The sequence below is a fragment of the Erinaceus europaeus genome, chromosome 10 (assembly GCF_950295315.1).
Source record: "Erinaceus europaeus chromosome 10, mEriEur2.1, whole genome shotgun sequence".
In the NCBI taxonomy this organism is placed as follows: domain Eukaryota; kingdom Metazoa; phylum Chordata; class Mammalia; order Eulipotyphla; family Erinaceidae; genus Erinaceus; species Erinaceus europaeus.
The window spans coordinates 37717257-37735025 of NC_080171.1; the positions used below are offsets into that span (position 1 = coordinate 37717257).

At 42.7% G+C, this 17769-nt stretch overlaps 1 protein-coding gene across 1 annotated transcript in view; it reads right to left on the minus strand.

Annotated features, from left to right (window-relative positions):
• Nucleotides 1-306: 306 nt before the first annotated feature.
• The window catches only part of PSAT1 (phosphoserine aminotransferase 1), a 29257-nt gene continuing 11794 nt past the window's right edge, over nt 307-17769 (minus strand). The window contains exons 7-9 of the mRNA XM_007516113.3: nt 13067-13195; nt 2377-2514; nt 307-1417 (exon numbers count right to left, since the gene is read on the minus strand). Coding sequence (XP_007516175.1) covers nt 1312-1417; nt 2377-2514; nt 13067-13195 — 373 coding nt within the window. The 3' untranslated portion in view covers nt 307-1311. The remainder of the gene's footprint in view (nt 1418-2376; nt 2515-13066; nt 13196-17769) is intronic.

Sequence of the window (17769 nt, forward strand, 5' to 3'; positions counted from 1 at the left end):
AGTTTGCTGACAATGTTTCAGAAGCAAGTCAGTTCACAACCATGGTGTACTAAATCATTTTAAAAATATTTTATTTTTAAATAAAAAATAGAAGGTAGAACCCAAAGCACTACTCAGTCCTGGCTTACAGTATTAGTGATTAAACTAGGAACCTCAGAGCCTCAGGCATAAATCTGTTTGCAGAACCATTATGTTATCTCCAACTGATTTTTTTTTTTTTTAATGAATGCAGAGGGCTGAAGTCTTCTCCCGGTCAGATGTCAACCAAATTGGTAAAAGCAGGTAAGGAGATTCACTGACAAGATCTGGATGTTTCAGGACTTTAATGTTTTCTACTTACTCAAAATAAAATACTGACAATGGATAAGCAATTGGGGAAAAGACTCTTCAAGAGCTCACAGCATCACTGGTCAAAAAAATACATGAAGAGAACAGTTAAATGAACAAAGAATAAGGGGGTTTAACCAAGATTTCTTTTAATTTAGTAGCATAGCTGGAAATCTAAAACCAAACAAGCAACCAACCAGTCTTTGCTTCTACCCACTAAAACCAACGTACAAATGAATTAGGGGACTTCTAAATCTTGTAAAGCAGATTAAAAAAAGAAAAGGACCAGGGAGAAGCAACTGTGAGTTGAATGTGTAATGCACAAGGTCAAGGGCTCTTAACAAATTCTAAGACCCTCTACATAAACCACAGAAAGCCTTATCATTAGAAATATAAATGTATAGAGGTATAAACTATACAGTATTAAAAATATGTCACTTTCATCTCTTTATGAGAAAAACTATATAAAAAAAAGATGTAGTTTGCCTTTAGCTTGGAATTTCTTAACATACATGGCCAGTGCTGACCTGAATTAACAGCTGTGGGGCTCAAGAGACCCCACTGCTATCATCTGGAAAGGATCAACACTCAGTACCTAGAGGACCTTCCTCCATCCACCCTCCAAGCTGGTGTCCTGGCTCTAGAAACAGTTAACTGAAATTTGCATAATTAAATCCACAGGCAAGTTTAAATCATGAGATCTGCATAGAGAAAAATAGCTGTGAAGACAAAATAAGCTGCAATGAGTCTGAAAAGTTAATGGACAAGTTTTGTAATGCTTCCAGTTCCAGACAGCATTACAGGTGCCACTAAATCCCACCAGTTTTGCAGGGATGTGGATATTTTGCTCTTTAAAAAAAAAAGAATCTATGTAACAAGCATGTTTGAGAGAACTGCTATTTGTTAAGTGTTCAAAATCATTCCCAAGTTACTTTAAATTTTGTACTAGGTTCAAGAGCAAAGTATACATTGGTGAGGATGTATTCACAGCTGATGCATCTCCAAAAAGTTCTTCATGTAGGCTGCTAGCTTCTGAACATCCTCAATTGTCACAGCATTATACAGAGAGGCCCGGATGCCTCCCACAGACCTAGGATGAACAATGATATAGACGGTAAGAAAAACATCTAATTTAGTATCAAAATAACTTTTTCTTCTGGTCATTTGCTCACAAGAGTCACAGTACCTGAGGTCACTATATCCAAACTCCCACCTGAAGGCTCTCACAGGAAGCCAAGGGCTTCAGAGATCTGAGCCACTAGAAAATTCTCCCTTGTTGCCTCATAAACTATGTCAAGTGACTTTCAAGGTAGTGTGGACAAAGGTCCCTGAAAATTGTGCCTCTGGAAATGAGCAGCCCTTAGAATATAAGCAAACATCAGAAGCTCCATCTTGTTCTCCCATGAGTCCTTTCTCTCCCTCTCAGCCTAGTCACAGACGGATGAGTAGAAATAAGCGAGTGTGAAACACTGAGTCCCAACAGACAGATTCTAGAGGCTGTCTTACTGAGTTCTTAGCAATGAATTTAAAAGTTTTCCCGGCAACCAACCACCCTGGCTTGGTGGTTGGTTGTGTTCTTGTGATCAAATTGCTAAAGTTAGCTAGGCAGGCATGGGGCTGGATGCCCTTTCTTTATCTCACTGACTTACTATTCATTCCTTCCCTATATAATGCCCCAGACCCTGAGCTGAGGCTAGGATTTTTGAGACAATGAGTCAACCATCTTCTCGGGCTGAAAATAAACTCATTTTTCCTACATCAACCCTTGCTTATGGAATTAATCAGCCTTGCAAGTGGCATCCAGGACATCATGCTTGAGAGTTCAACATTAAGTGGCATTCAGGATCTGTGCCATTGTGTTCTCAGCCAAGGAATCAAGTTGAGAGTTCTATAAGCAAGAGGAGGACTTACACCCTTTAAAAACTGGTATTTACCAACAAATGAAAGTAACTGCTATTTCAAGTTGGAATGACTACTAAATTGATTTTATTCTACATTTCACAAACTAAACCACTTCTGATGACTTCTGGGATAGATGTGTGTACTTACCTGTGCCCTTTCAAAGAGATCATATTGAGTTCAAGAGCTTTGTCAAGAAACCTTTTTTCTAACGCATCATCTCCTTTGATGTTGCCAATTCGAAATGGAATATTCATCTTGCTTCTATTCTGGGGCTCCACTGGACATCTGAAAAATATGTTTGTTATCCTCCTTCATTTTCTCTTTTCTTTTTTTGCTTGTTTTATTGCCACCAGGGTTATCACTGGGACTTGGTGCAAGCACTATGAATCCACCACTCCCAGTGGCCATTATTTTTCTATTTTTACTTTCTTCCTATCTTTATTTGCTAGAAAGGGGGGGCAGAAAGAGGGGAGAAAAGACAGACACCTGCAGACCTGCTTCACTGCTTGTGAGGCATCCCTCCTCCAGGTGAGGAGCAGGGGCTCAAACCCAGGTCCTTGTGCCTGGAATTGTGCAAGCTCAAACAGGTACACCACCACCTGGCACCCTCCCAGCAACTTCTCTGAAATGAGTGGATTGCAATCAACACTAGCAGGAACATTTTTTAAAATTTTTATTTACTTATTTTATTGTCACCAAGGTTCTCAAAAATCATTGCTCCTGGCAGCCATTCCCTTTCCCCCCCCTTTTTTTTTTACTTGATAGGAGACTGTGAGGGGAAAAAGTAGGACACCTGCAGTCCTGCTTCACCACTTGTGAATTTTCCCTCTGCAGGTGGGGACCAGGGGCTGGAATCCGGGTCCTTGTGCATATATTTGCACTCATTTGGTTGGGTGTGTTACAACCCAGTTCCTATTTTACATTTAGATTTTTATGTGTAATTTAAAAATCTGGAATGAATTTTTTTCCAGTGGAATTAGAAATGGGTGACAGAATAAAAGAACAAAAATTTTAAATGGTTTTTAAGTATTTTTTTCAGATGTGTTTGTTTTTGAGGGAGACACTACAACACTTAGTTCTGGTATAAGGAGGTGCTGGGGATTCTAGGGCTTTTAGGGTTTCTGGCATGCAAATCTGGTACACTACCACTATGCTCTACCATCTTCTCAGACCAGAAGTTTATATAAGTGACTGCTTCACTTAAAAAATAAAAATGTGTTTGTCAGATAATTTCATTCACACAGTGAAATGAATGAACTTGACAAAACACCAGCAACAACAAAAAGTAACTGAACTATCTGTAAGACTCTGCCAAAACTATGGTGGCTATTAGGAGGAGGCACAGAAGTTTGGCAGTGGGCACAGTATTAAACGACTATTAAATCATAACTAAAATCATATAAAATTAAAAAAATAATAGTGGTGGTGCAGTGATAAAGTGTTGGGATCTTAAGACTGAGGTCCTGAGTTCAATTGCTGATATTCTTTTTAGAGATGTAGTCTATTTATTTTACTAATATAATATAATGTAATATAATATATATAGATTATTTAGGGGTTGAAGAACTACTTGGGGGATAAGCAGGAAGGCACGGAGATGACTTTGTTTTTAAGGATGTTGTGCAAATACTCCATGATGTCTATCACTTGTACCTTCTCATGTAAAATAGGTCTGTGCATGTTAAAACTGTACAGGGATATGCTGGGGGTGGCTCTGTCCCTACAAATTAGCAGGGACTCAGTCGCCTCTGAGGCATGGAGAGCCAGCAGGGCCAATGCTCTGGGCACCCTGGGGCCCACATGCATGTGTGGGGGGAGCACTGGCAGGTATCTTCCCTGCTACACTGGCTGGAGAAGATGTCATCCTAGTAGCAATGATGCACCACCATCTTGGTACCCTGGTAGGGGGAGCGCTTGGTAATGTAAAGTGGAGTGGATCAGGTGGTTGCTTCTCCAGCAAAGACACTCATTACTGTGTCTGGGGTCTTATTTTCATAGCAATCAGACAGCTGACTGTGCAGCATCACGTTATCCAGACTGTCACTCCCATGAGAATTTTGTGACTAGGTTGGCGCAGGGTGGAATTCCTGTCCTGTGGTGGTACACTATGGATGCCCCTGCCCCTAAGGAGCCTCATGGACTGGGGACAGGAGGGCTCACAGGTGTTCAGGTCTTAGGGCATCCCAAGGGGCCTTGTGCATCTGCATGCACAAGGGACTGCTGCCAAATGGCTTCTCTCTGATACAGGATAGAGAAGATCTCATGACTGTGCTCATCCAGTAGGGTTTCCAGGGGCTGGGAGTTCCTGGTGATGCCCTGGAATGCCACCCAGGGGGGCTTTCCCACCAGCACCCCTGCTGGCTCCTTCTCAGATGCCTGGGCTTGGGGACCAGCTAACTTGGGGTCTCCTCAGACATCTGCTCCAGATGGAAGGATTCACATGTGTCGTCCTCCCTACTGAGTATGGTCCTTGTCCTTAGCAAGAGATGCAGCTCTCCAGACAGGAATGCCACCCTTGCTTTTCTGAACAGATAAGAAAGTAACCATGAGGTTGGTGCTGGGCCTTCCTAGAATCAGCGACCTCCTGTCTCTTGTGTCGGTGGCTCTTCTGGGCCTCTCCCACATGCTGCGGGGAGTAAGGATCAACCTGCCAACACCCATGTCCAGTGGAGAAACAATTACAGAAGCCAGACTTTCCACCTTCTGCAACCCATAATGATCCTGGGTCCATACTCCCAGAGGGATAAAGAACAGGGAAGCTATATCAAGGGAGGGGTTTGGATATGGAGCTCTGGGGAGGACATCGTGTGGAAATGCACCCCTCTTATCCTATAGTCTTGTCAATATTTCCATTTTATAAATACAAAAAAAAAATTTTTTTAAGTTTTTTGTGGTATATGTATTTTTTTATTCTTTTTTTTTTTTTTTTGCCACTAGTTTTCACTGTTTATTGGTGCCTGCATAGCTCCACTATTCCTGGCAGTCATTCTTTTTTTGTCTTTGTTTTGTTTTTTTTTTTTTCCCTTTTGTTTCCCTTTTTTTTTTTATTGTTGTTGTAGTTATTGTTGTTGTTATTGATGTTGTCATTGTTGAATAGGACAGAGAGAAATGGAGAGAGATGGGGAAGTCAGAGAGGGGGAGAGAAAGATAGTCACCTGCAGACCTGCTTCACTGCCTGTGAAACGACTCCCTTGCAGGTGGGGAACTGAGGGCTTGAACCGGGATGTTTATACGGTCCTTCCGCTTTGCTCCACGTGCGCTTAACCCGCTGTGCTACCGCCCGACTCCCCTTTTTTTGTTTTTTAACAGAGAAAAAGAAGAGAGAGGAGAAACCTGAAGCATTGCTCCACAGCTTGTGAAACTCCCACCCTGTCCACAAGTGTACAACCTGGGATTTGACACAGGTTCTTGTGCATGGTAATGCATACTCTACTGAGTTAGTCACCACCCATCCTCAGTATGTGTATTTTTTTAAAGATATATTTGTATTTGTTTTATATGAGATTCAGAGTTTCACTGAAAGAGAGATAGAGGAGTAAGAGCACAACTCTGGCACATGTAGCACCAGGAATCAAACCAGGAGACTTAGGCACTCAATTCCCAGTCTTATGAGTTGAGCTATTTCTTGGTTGCTCTGTGGCATATTTTCAGATGGTCATAACTCTCTTCAAGAAGTGAGGTCTAGCTCTTCACCTGCAGAATCTAGTTTGGCCTTGTAACTAGAGTTGGCCAAGAGACTATATCAGAAGTGATGCAGTGGCTCTCTTGGCCTTAGCACCATCTTCCTAGAACCCTTTGAACGATGAGAGCCAAGTGGAGGAAGAAGCGAATGTGCAGGCTGAAACGCAAAAGAAGATGAGGCAGAGGTCCAAGTAGACTTGTGCACCCATGGAAGCTACAAGAGCAGAAATAAGGAATGCCAGAGGCCAGAGGCGCTGGTACAAATTGGACTTCTGTGCTGCAACCTAGAACTTGTTTCAGCGGATCTAGAACCTCATCACCATTTGATCCTACACAACCATCTTGAGTGACCTTCATTGCTCATACCAAAACACAGTCCCTTTTGCTCCTTTGCCTTGGACTTGACATTCTGGACTAGTTCTGCTCACCTTGTGGCTGAATGTAGCCCATGTATAATAAATAACCTCTTCTGCTATCTTGGCTGAAGGGAGAGGAAAAAAAAAAAAGGAAGTGATGCAGTATAACCTCCAAGTCTTAACCTCAAGGGGTAACCTGCCTTCCTAGTACACCAAGGCCATGTCTTCAAGCCCAGACTAGCCTACTAGAAATGAAAGGCCTAGATAATAGGCAGCATCACATGCCAGACACGTCAGTGGGGCCATTTTAGACCCCTGACTAGGAAAGAGAAAAAAAATGACTCAGGGCCAGGCGGTGGTACACCAGTTGAGTACACACACTACCATGCACAAGGACCTGAATTCAAGCCCCTGATCCTCACCTGCAGGGGTGGAAGCTTCATGAGCCATGAAACATTACTACAAGTGTCTCTCTATTTCCCCCCGTCCCTTCAATTTCCTTCTGTCCTATCAATTAATTATAGTCAATTAATTGGTTTGACAAAGTGAGAGGGAAGGGGGAGAAAGGGAGGCAGGACAGACACCTGCAGCACTGCTTCACCACTCATGAAGCTTTCCCCTTGCAGGTGAGGACCAGGGGCTTAAACCCGGGCTCAGGGTAACAGGTGCATCACCACCTAGTTCCCTTGTCCTATTAAAAAAAAAAGTCACGAGGAGCAGTAGATTCATCATGTGGGCACCAACCCCCAGAGATAACCTTGGTGACAATACAAAATAAATAAAATTAAATAAATAAATAAATAAATAAAAAGAAATATATGAGTGGTTAATTGAGACCAGCAGAACCCCAGATGAATTCAGTTCCACTGCTTAACTAGGACATAATAAATCCCATGGAAGTATCTACTAAATTTAATACAGTTATCGTTTTAGTTCCAGCATTTTTATTTATTATTTTTTTAATTCTATCTTGTTTTACATTTGATAGGACAAAGAGAACCTGAAAAGGATGGGAGAAACAGAAAGGGAAATACCTACAGACCTGCTTCACTGCTCAGTTTTCCCCCTACAGGGGGGGACTGGGGGCTTGAATCCAGATCCTCACACATGGTAATGTGCTCAACCAAGTCTTAGCATCTTGTGAAAGGTTTAGATTGACAAAAAAAGTGAATTTGCATCTAGGAAAGGTTAGCTGCATTGGGAAAAAAAGGGGGGGGATATGTAACTCTTCATTCTCCATTTCTCAGTCTATTTTGGTCTTCCATGTCTAAAGGGTGAAATTCATTATAAAACAGTACATAAAACAAGTGTGTATGAGCTCCCTAAGGGCACATACAAGTTTGCTGTTAAAGGTAACAGGACTCTAGGGCATACCCACAGTGAATACCAGAAGGGAAAAGGTTAATAGGCTTTGAAGCTGAATTCAAGGGCTCAACCCTTTACAAGGTGGTATGTTTCACAGTTAACATATAAATTTAAAATTCAGTGGCTACCCTCTTTTGATATTCTGCTGCCTCAGGCTCCCAACCTGAAGGTCCAAACTAGAGAGATAGAACAGAAGAACATACATCTAGTAAAATAATTAAAAAGGGAAGAATTAAGAATCTGTAGTTATAATAATTTTTGACATTTACAGTACATTTACAGGACCTACATTTACAGTATTCATAGTGAAATGAAGGTGAGAGAGCACAAACTTCCAGTTATAAACTAGGTACAGAGGTACAGCCAGTAGAGCACACACATTACCATGATTTAAGCCCCCGGTAACCACCCAAAGGGAGGGGAAGCTTCATGAGCAGTGGAGCAGTGCTGCAGGTACCTCTTCACTCTGTCTTTCTCCCTCTCTTAAATCCAACAAAATGGAAAATGGGGAGTCAGGCAGTAGCGCAGAGGGTTAAGCGCACGTGGCGCAAAGCACAAGGACCAGCATAAGGATCCCGGTTCGAGCCCCCAGTCCCCCACCTGCAGGGGAGTTGCTTCACAGGCAGTGAAGCAGGTCTGCAGGTGACTATCTTTCTCTCCCTCTCTCTCCATTTCTCTGTCCTATCCAACAACAACATCAATAATAACTACAACAATAAAACAATAAGGGCAACAAAAGGGAATAAATATAAAAATAAAATAAAATAAATAAATATTTATAAAAAATGGGAAATGAAAAAAATAAGTAGGTAAGTCAGGTGGTGTCATGCACAGCATGGTGACTACAGTTAACAATAATACTGGACTGCCTGCCAGTTGGAAAGTCACTAGTGGAGTCAACCTCTCCTTTTAAAAATACTTTATTCATTTATTTAACTTATTTTAATGAGAATAAAAGATAGAAAGACCAGAGCACTACTTGGGTAGGCATTATGGTGGTGCTGGGGATTGAACCTGGGACCTCAGAGCCTCAGGCATAAAAATATCTTACATAATTATTACAGTGTCTCCTTATAGCCTAGAGTAAAATCCCTTTAAGGTTTATTTTACTTAAAAAGAGACAGAGACCCCCAGAAAACTGTTTGGGCATCAACAGTGCCAGGAATTAAACCCAAGGCCTCACACTTGCAACTCTTGTGTTTTACCACTGAGCCACTCCATTTATTGCATTACAGAATTAATCTTTAAAAAGTTCTGGTCATTCCCTAGGCAAATGATCTCACCAATGTGGCCAGGGACCTCGTCTCTCCAGAACCCTACCCAACTAGGGAAAGATAGAAACAGGCTTGGGGTATGGATCAATCTGCCAACATCCATATCCAGTGGAAAAGCAATTACTGAATCCAGAACTCCCACCTTCTATACCCCAAGAAGAATTTGTCCATACTCCCAGAGGGGGAAAGATGTTAGGGAAAGATGACCAGAGGGCTCTGAATTCTAATTCCCTCAGGAACCAGAGAGATAAGAAGAAAAAAGGAAGGACATTTAGAAGTAGTAACAGGTATATGTATGAATTAGAAAGGAAGAGAAGGCAGAAGAAAAAGTGGGCAAATATATAAAAATATAGATAGTTATATAAATAATAGTCAACCCATATCTGTGATCTTGGGAAAACTACTGCAGTTTCCAATGGGAGGAATGGGGACTTTGGCGGTGGGAACAGTGTGGAATTAACTGTTATCTCATAATTTTATTAATAAATATTAAATCACTAATAACTTTTAAAGTTTTGGTCACAAGAGAAAAATAAATACAAATGATAATACCTTATGATGCAAAAATTCCACTCCTAGGCATAAAACCAAAAGATACAATAGCACTGATTCAAAGAGACATATGTACTTCCATGTTTATAGCAGTTTTCTTCACAATAGCAAAAAACTTGGAAATAACCAAAATGCCCTTCGACAGAAGACTGGATAAAAAAGTTATGAGACATATGAAGTATTAATTAGCAATAAAAAGATGATATTGTTTCTTTTGTGATAAAGTGGAATTTGAGAAGATTATGCTTAATGAAGCAAGTAAGTAGGCAAAGAATAATTGCAGAATTTCACTCATGTGAAATATGAAATATTGAGAATGGGAACATATAAATTTGGGGAAAAAATTCAACCTATATCTAAGACTGTGGGAGAAGTACAGTGGTTATCTATGGGTGTGGGGATGGGGAGTAGTGAGAGCTGAGAGCCAAAAAAAAAAAAAAGGGAGTAGTGAGAGCCAAAAAAAAAAAAAAAGACTATACTATAAACCATTAACCAACCCCTCGATAAGAGGGGAGGGGGGCCGGGCGGTGGCTCACCTGGTTGAGGGCACAGGTTACAGTGCACAAGGACCCAGGTTCGAGCCCCCATTCCCCGCCTGCAGGGGGAAAGCTTTGCAAGTGGTAAAGCAGGGCTGCAGGTGTCTCTCTGTCTCTCCTTCTCTATCACCCCCTTCCCTCTCGATTTCTGGCTATCTCTATACAGTAAATAAAATAAAGATAATAAAAAAAAGAGAGAGAGAAAAGTGAGTTTATTCTTCTGGGTATTCCCAGAGTTCAAAATGAGCTAACTCAGATGGGTGCTAGGGAACTATCTGCCAGGTGGGAAGGAAGGATGGATCAGTGGATGGAAGCTGGCTGGGTAGGCAGATGGATAGATGAACAGGTAGGTTAAGCATGCCATCAGACCCTTCCAGTCTCAGCACAAGCCCTCCCTCCAGGTGGCCTATGCTGATCCTCAAACACACTGGTCTGTCAGTGACACTGATCATTACCCCCTTCCTAAACATACTTTTGTTCTCCTCTGCCTAACTCTACTTACACCCACCACAATAATCCAAGTCTCCCTATGAAAAAAAATAGTATCTTCCTGCCTCAAGTTCATGCCTATTTTTGTGTTTTATAGAGCTTCAGCTTTGGGTTCTACATGTTAAAAAGGTTCCAGCAAGGGCACTTGGATAGTGTGCTGCTTTGTTGTTCATGTAACCCAGGTTTAAGCCCTGCACCCAAAGCACTGAAGGAAGCTGCCTCTTACTTAAAAGGGGGGGGGGGGGGGGGGACCTGTAGCACAGCCGGTTAAAGGCACATGGCACCAAGCACAAGGACCTGCGCAAGGATCCTGGTTCAAGTCCCAGCTCCCCACCTGCAATGGGGTCGTTTCACAAGTGGTGAAGCTGTTCTATAGGTGTTTATCTTTCTCTTGCACCCCTCTGTCTTCCCCTCCTCTCTTGATTTTTCTCTGTCCTATCCAATAACAACAGCAATGGCAACAGCAAGGGCAACAAAATGGGAAAATGGCCTCCAGGATTTGTAGTGCAGGCACCAATACTTAGCAATAACCGTGGAGGCAAAAAGGGGGGGCAGTGTTCCAGCAAGGTGCTGACAAAAGATCTTAGTATCCCCACTCACACTCCAGGGTCTATGGTGGAAAATCCCCCAGGATGAAGCACTAACCTCTATTACACAGCTGGCAGAAAAACAAAGCACAGCTCTGCCCCCAGATGACACAGGGGAGAGGAGCCCAAAGGCTAAGGCAGCCATCCAAGTGGAATTCACTCAGAGCTGTGACTCGAATGCCAAGAGCTCACAGAGGCAGATGAGCGGAATTTTAAAGGCAGAGGGACAACACCATGCTGCTCTATCCTCGCCATCTGAAAAGGAGGCCTCTACCCAGAGGTAGCTGAGTTAAATTGTAAATTGGGATTGAGACACTGCTTCGTATGTGGTGTGTGGCTTGCCAAGTTCTCAGAGTGAAAATTCCCATGTTCTCAGATATTTTTATTGTAATAGAACCCTGAAGACCAATATCTAAGAAAGAGATCCTGGCTTGGTAAGTGTGTATAAATGTTTGTACCTGTATAAGTATGTGTGTGTTTGCACACACAGCATAAAGTCAGTTCCTTGAGCTGGGTGGTAGTGCACCCAGCAGAGCACATGTTATACACCAGGACCTGGGTAGAAGCCCCCAGTCTCCACTTGTAGGAAGGGAAGCTTTGTGAGCAGTGTTGCAAGTGTCATTTGTTCTGTCACTCTTCAAATAATAATAACAACAATAATAATGATAACCAATGGGAAGGGTAGAGTTGTGCAGACACATAGCTCCAGCAATAATCCTAGTAGTAACAATAAATAAAATAAAATGTTAGTTCCTCATTCACCTGGCCCCTCCATGAAGGACGGGAAACAAGCGAAGATCATTTACTGAACTTTCAATTTATTTTAATGAGAGCTACAGAGAGAAAGACCATAGCATGGCTTGGTTCTGGCTTATGGTGTTGCCAGGGATTCAATCTGGAACCTCAGGCTCGTGTGAATGTCTTTTGCATAAACCATTGTATTGTCTCCCCAGTCCATCTGTTGAATTGTTTATGTACCACGCACTATACTAGGTACTTCAGATCTGGTATTCTAGTATTCTGGTGAGGCTTCTTTGTAAGGGGTTCAGTGGTCTTCCCTCATCCACCCACCCTCCCCTCCAGCCACCAGCAAAAGATATATTCATGTCCTAACTCCCAGAACCTATGAGTATAGCCCATTTGGAAAAATGGCCTGTGCAGATGAGATGACACTAAAGATTCAAAAGTGAGATATATCATCATGGGCTATCTGGGCCCAAAAGCCATATACCTGTCCCTACAGGAGACAAAAGACAGATAAGTAAGTTGGAGGCCTGGTGAGGACAGGCAGAGATGGGAGATGGAGAGAGACAGACAGACAGACAAACACACACACACATGAAAGCCTGGATCTGACAAAAGACAGATAAGTAAGTTGGAGGCCTGGTAAGGACAGGCAGAGATGGAAGATGGAGACAGACAGACAGACAGACAGACAGACACACACACACACACACACACACACACACACACACACGAAAGCCTGGATCTGACGAAAGACAGTTAAGTAAGTTGGAGGCCTGGTGAGGACAGGTAGAGATGGGAGATGGAGACCACACACACACACACACACACACACACACACACACACGCACGAAGGCCTGGATCTACTTTCAAATTTTTGACCCATGGAACAGAACTAAGAATATGTCTGTTATATTATCAATTAATCACAAACACATCTAGCTTGCAGTCAACTTAGACCACAGCCAATTCTATTCAGAACTGTGGGTCTGGGATGGGAACACTCATCCTGTGACAAGGCAACCAGAGGGTACGACTGGTTGAACACACATGCTATCATGAACAAGAACTCAAGTCCAAGCCCCAAGTCCCCACCTGCAAGGGAGAAGCTTCACAAGTGGTGAAGCAATGCTGCAAATGTATCTTTCTCTCCCTACAATCTCAATTTTCTTCTGTTTCTAACAAAAAGAAAAGAAAAAAGGGCAAAACAAATTCACAAGAGGCAAAGCATGAACTGAAACCCATCAACTTACACATAGAATCCTTGAGAGTTATCAATAATGTCGTAAATCATCTGTGATTTGATGGAGCTAAGCTTCTCCATGGCTGCTGCTCCACCATTGTTCTTAATCCACTCCAGGACTAAACCCATCACATAGACACTAAAATAAAGATGACAAGAAAAAAAAATTCATTTATTCCAACTTTGCTAAAGTGGAAAGGCAGCAAAGCCAACTGTCATTTAAACTGTACTAAAACAGACTTAGAGGCATAGACAAGAGCAACCTAGAACACACTGTAGAACACACACACATTACTGTGCACACTTGCAGTAGAACACACACATTACTGTGCACACTTGCAGTAGAACACACACACATTACTGTGCACACTTGCAGTAGAACACACACACATTACTGTGCACACTTGCAGTAGAACACACACACATTACTGTGCACACTTGCAGTAGAACACACACACATTACTGTGCACACTTGCAGTGGGCAGGGGACCATTATGAGTGGTGAAGCAGCACCGATATCTATTCTCTCTCTTACTATAACAGTCTCACCACTTATCAAAAGAAAAATGGGGGGCAAGAGCCATGAAAAAGAATAGAGTAGGCAGAGTTTGATCCCCACCATTTCACAGATAGATTGATATTATGGTTCTTTCTCTTTCATAAACAAATACATCTTTTTAAAAAAATCTTCAAAAAACAGGGGCCCTTAAAATATGTAAGCAGCTTTGCAAACTGATCTCAGATCTCCACACTAGCCAATGTAGACCTTCTAACAGATTTCTACCTTTACTTCTAAACTGCCACCTGCAAACATATTATTTGCCAATTATGGATCTGTTAAGATACTCAGCTAACAATTCACAATATGTACCTCAGCAAACTCTGTTCACATCAGAAATTTTGTGAAAAGTATACTTTTCTCCATAAGGACTTCACCTCTCTGAGCTAACTTTTTTAGACAGAGACTGAGGGTATCGGGAGGTGGCTCACCCAGTAGAGAACACACCTTACCAAGCCCATAAGGATCTGGGTTCAAGCTCCAGGCTACCATATGGGAGTACCAGGTGGGAAAAGCTTCATTAGAGGTGGAGAGGTGGTGTGTGGTCTCCTCCTCTCTCGGGTTTTCTATTCATTATCTCTCACCCTCAAACTTTAAAAAAAAAAAAAATTCTCTAGGAGTGGAGAGCAAGCAATAACCCTGTGGGGGTGTGAGGAAAAAAAGGGACAGAAGGAAAAACACCACAGCACCAGAACTTCCCCTAGTGCAGGGAGCCTGGGCTTGAACATGGATCTCATGCATGACAAAACTAGCCAGGTGAGCTCTTTTGTTGGAATGTAGTGGGTTTTTTTTGTTTGTTTTTTTTAACCACAACAGTGGCTTATGATTAATACTGGAGATTGAAACTGGGACCTCTGAGCCTCAGGCATGGAACTCTGCAGAATTATTGTGCTGATCCCCCACCAAGCCCAGTAGTTTTTAAAGGCAATACAATATAATCTCTGTGCCCGGAAGTTTCAAAAAGCATGTTATACAGTTTTCAGAAGACTTCCTGGCTGTTCAAAAGGTAGTTCTAAGGCTGCAGATAAGTTTCAGGAGTTGATGCACAGCACAACCTTGCCATGCAAGGAGGAAAGTAACCAGGATGAGCATTTTTCCAAGGATGCTCCCACAAGCCGTTCCCCTACACAGCCCTGCAGATTCAAGACACTGAGCTTCTCACCCAGGGGAAAGCTGTCAGGCCAGAAAGGTGGGCTGGGCTACTGGCATTGGTTTTGTTTCTCATTTGTGACTCTACCTGGTACTTCAGCTAGATTGCATTTACATTTAAGGATCTAGCTACTTCTGGTACAACTGCTTTGTGGTCTCAGAAAGGAAGTTATGGAGGGCAGGTGAAATAGCTCTGTTGAATAAAAAGCTGCTTTACCATGTACACAAGTCACATTCAAGCCTGGCTGCCACTAAATTAAAGGAAGCTTCAGTGTTGTGGTCTCTTTCAACTCCCTCCCTGACTTTCTGTCTTAAAAAAGGGGGGGGGGGGGAATAGAACATTGGTCATGCCTCTCATGTCTGAGGCACTGAAGTCCCAGGTTCAATTCCCCCACACCACCACATTATAAGCTGAGTGGTATTCCGGTAAAAAAAATATATATGACATCTTTTGTTTCTCCGATAACTGGATGTGATGTGTTCTCCTAAGAGGTTAAACTGAGCGACCATGTGGCCTTTTATTCCACCCCAATTCACTGCCCAGGGCTACAGGCAACTATGTGAAGGTCAGATACCCAGCTCAGTTCAAACAAACTTCTCAGGGCTTATGGTGAATGGACTCTGAGACTTTTAAAGGAAAAAAGAAGGCTTCTTTTCAGACTTGGGACTTTTCCAAGAGTGTCTATGTGATACAAAGCCCTGAAATCTTCTCAGTGCTGTGTCAGCATACAGTCAAGGATTGGGCGGGGGGGGGGGGGGGGGAGGCCAGTTTGCACAAATCTTTGTCACTCACTGGAGGGAGTTCTCACCAAGACACTACAGTTTTCTTTCTTTCTTTTTAAATTTTATTTATTTATTATTGAATAGAGACAGAGAACAACTGAAAGGGGAGGGGGAGATAGAGAGACACCTGCAGCCCTGCTTCAGCATTTGTGAATCTGTCCCCCTATAGATGAGTGAGGACCAGGGGCTTGAACCTGGGACCTGGGTCCTTGCACACTTGAGTGCTTAACCAGGTGTGCCACTGCCTGCCCCCACCCCTAGTTTTCTTTTTCTTATTTTTTATCCAGTATAGTTTGCAAACCTAAAATGTTTAAGTACTTCATTTATTTATTTATTTATTTCCTTTTGTTGCCCTTGCTGTTTTATTGTTGTAATTATTGATGCCGTCGTTGTTGGATAAGACAGAGAGAAATGGACAGAGATGGGGAAAACAGAGAGGGGGAGAGAAAGATAGACACCTGCAGACCTGCTTCACCGCCTGTGAAGCAACTCTCCTGCAAGTGGGGAGCCGGGGGCTCGAACCGGAATCCCTACACCGGCCCTGCACTTTGCGCCACATGTGCCCAACCCACTGCGTTATCACCCGACTCCCTGTTTAAGTACTGCAAAGCTAGACTCATAAGTATTTCGTTATACAGACTTACAGTCCTCCCAATGGTGAGGTTGTAAAAGAAAGTAAAGTAACTGGGGGGGGCCACCTTCCCCCACATTTATAATTCTAATCAAATATAATTAATTATCCTGCTTCTAGATGCTTTCAACTATCATTGTTCTGATCTGTCTTTGAAAGATCTGTCACCCAGGGCTAGGTGGTGGCAAATCTGGTTGAGCACACACATTACAGTACACGGGGACCTAGCTTCAAGCCCCCTGTCTGCACCTGTAGGGGGGGAATGCTTCACAAGTGGTGAAAGTGCTGCAGATGTCTCTCATTCTCACTCCCTCTGTATTGTATCCCCCCTTTCATTCGCAATCTCTAGTCAAAATAAGTAAATTATAGGACGTCACCCTTTTTCAGCCCCCTCTTTGTATACTCACAGCTCAAAGGAGGAATTCCCTGGATGGACATGGACACACACACACACACACACACACACACACCCCTAGGGCTGATATGGGGGTGACATCCGTGAGGCCCATTGTCCAAAAAGGATATTCTGTGTCACCAGATCTCCGTTCAAACACTTTCATCTCCAACTAGACATAATGACCTACCTTCTCACTGGTCCGCTTAGTTTTTAGCAGAATACTAGCAAATATCATACCAATGTATTCACTGCATCTTTTAAAATTGCTTCACAGGGGCCAGCAAGTGGTTCAGCTGGTAGAGCACATACATCACCTTGTGCAAGGTCCTGGGTTCAATCCCTAGGCCACAATGGAAGCACCTGCAGGGGGGAGCTACACAAGAAGTGGAGCGGTGCTGTGCTGTCTCGCCCCCCCCCCCCCACACACACACACACACTTTTTGTAAGGGGAAAAAAAGGCCAATGGGAACATCACAGTTGTACAGGCATCAAGCCCCTGAAATAACAAAATTTGTCTCATACTAACTCTTGGAGATAGTGCCAGATAATGTTTACAGTTCCTCCCACTCTTCTGACTGGGATTTAATCTGAACAAACTGGCCTTGAGACCACATTTCAGGAACACTTCTGTCCCTGCCTCCAGTCCTCCCACCCAAGAGAGAAGGTAAAAAAAGAGAGTGGGAAAGAGAAGAACGGCTCAAAGGCCACTAGTCCACTAATCTAGTGCTCCCACAAGGTGGCTGAGGTCTGACAGCTACCATATAGTAGCTACTATATAGTAAAGCATCTTAGGCAATTATTAAATTCTAAATATCACAAAGATTTTTAAATAGAAAATCTGAGTGTCTGGGTAGTGGTGCATCCAGTTAAGTACACACATTACAGTGCACAAGGACCTGGGTTCAAGCCCCCCATTATACATTTGCAGGGGAGAAGCTTGATGAGATATGAAGCAATGCTGCAAGTATCTCTCCTTACTTCTCCTTCCCCTTTTAAGTTTTCTTCCTCTACCCAGTAAGTGAATAAAAAAAAAAATTTTAAGTAAGAATTTAAAAACTTTCAAAACAAAAAAGAAAGAAAACCTTGGAATTACAAGTTAAAAGGGAAGTCAGACTAGCAGGCTCCCTATACAGTGAGTTCAAAACCAGAGTGGGGCTTATTCTAAGACCACGTGAATGCTGCCAAGCCAGCTCC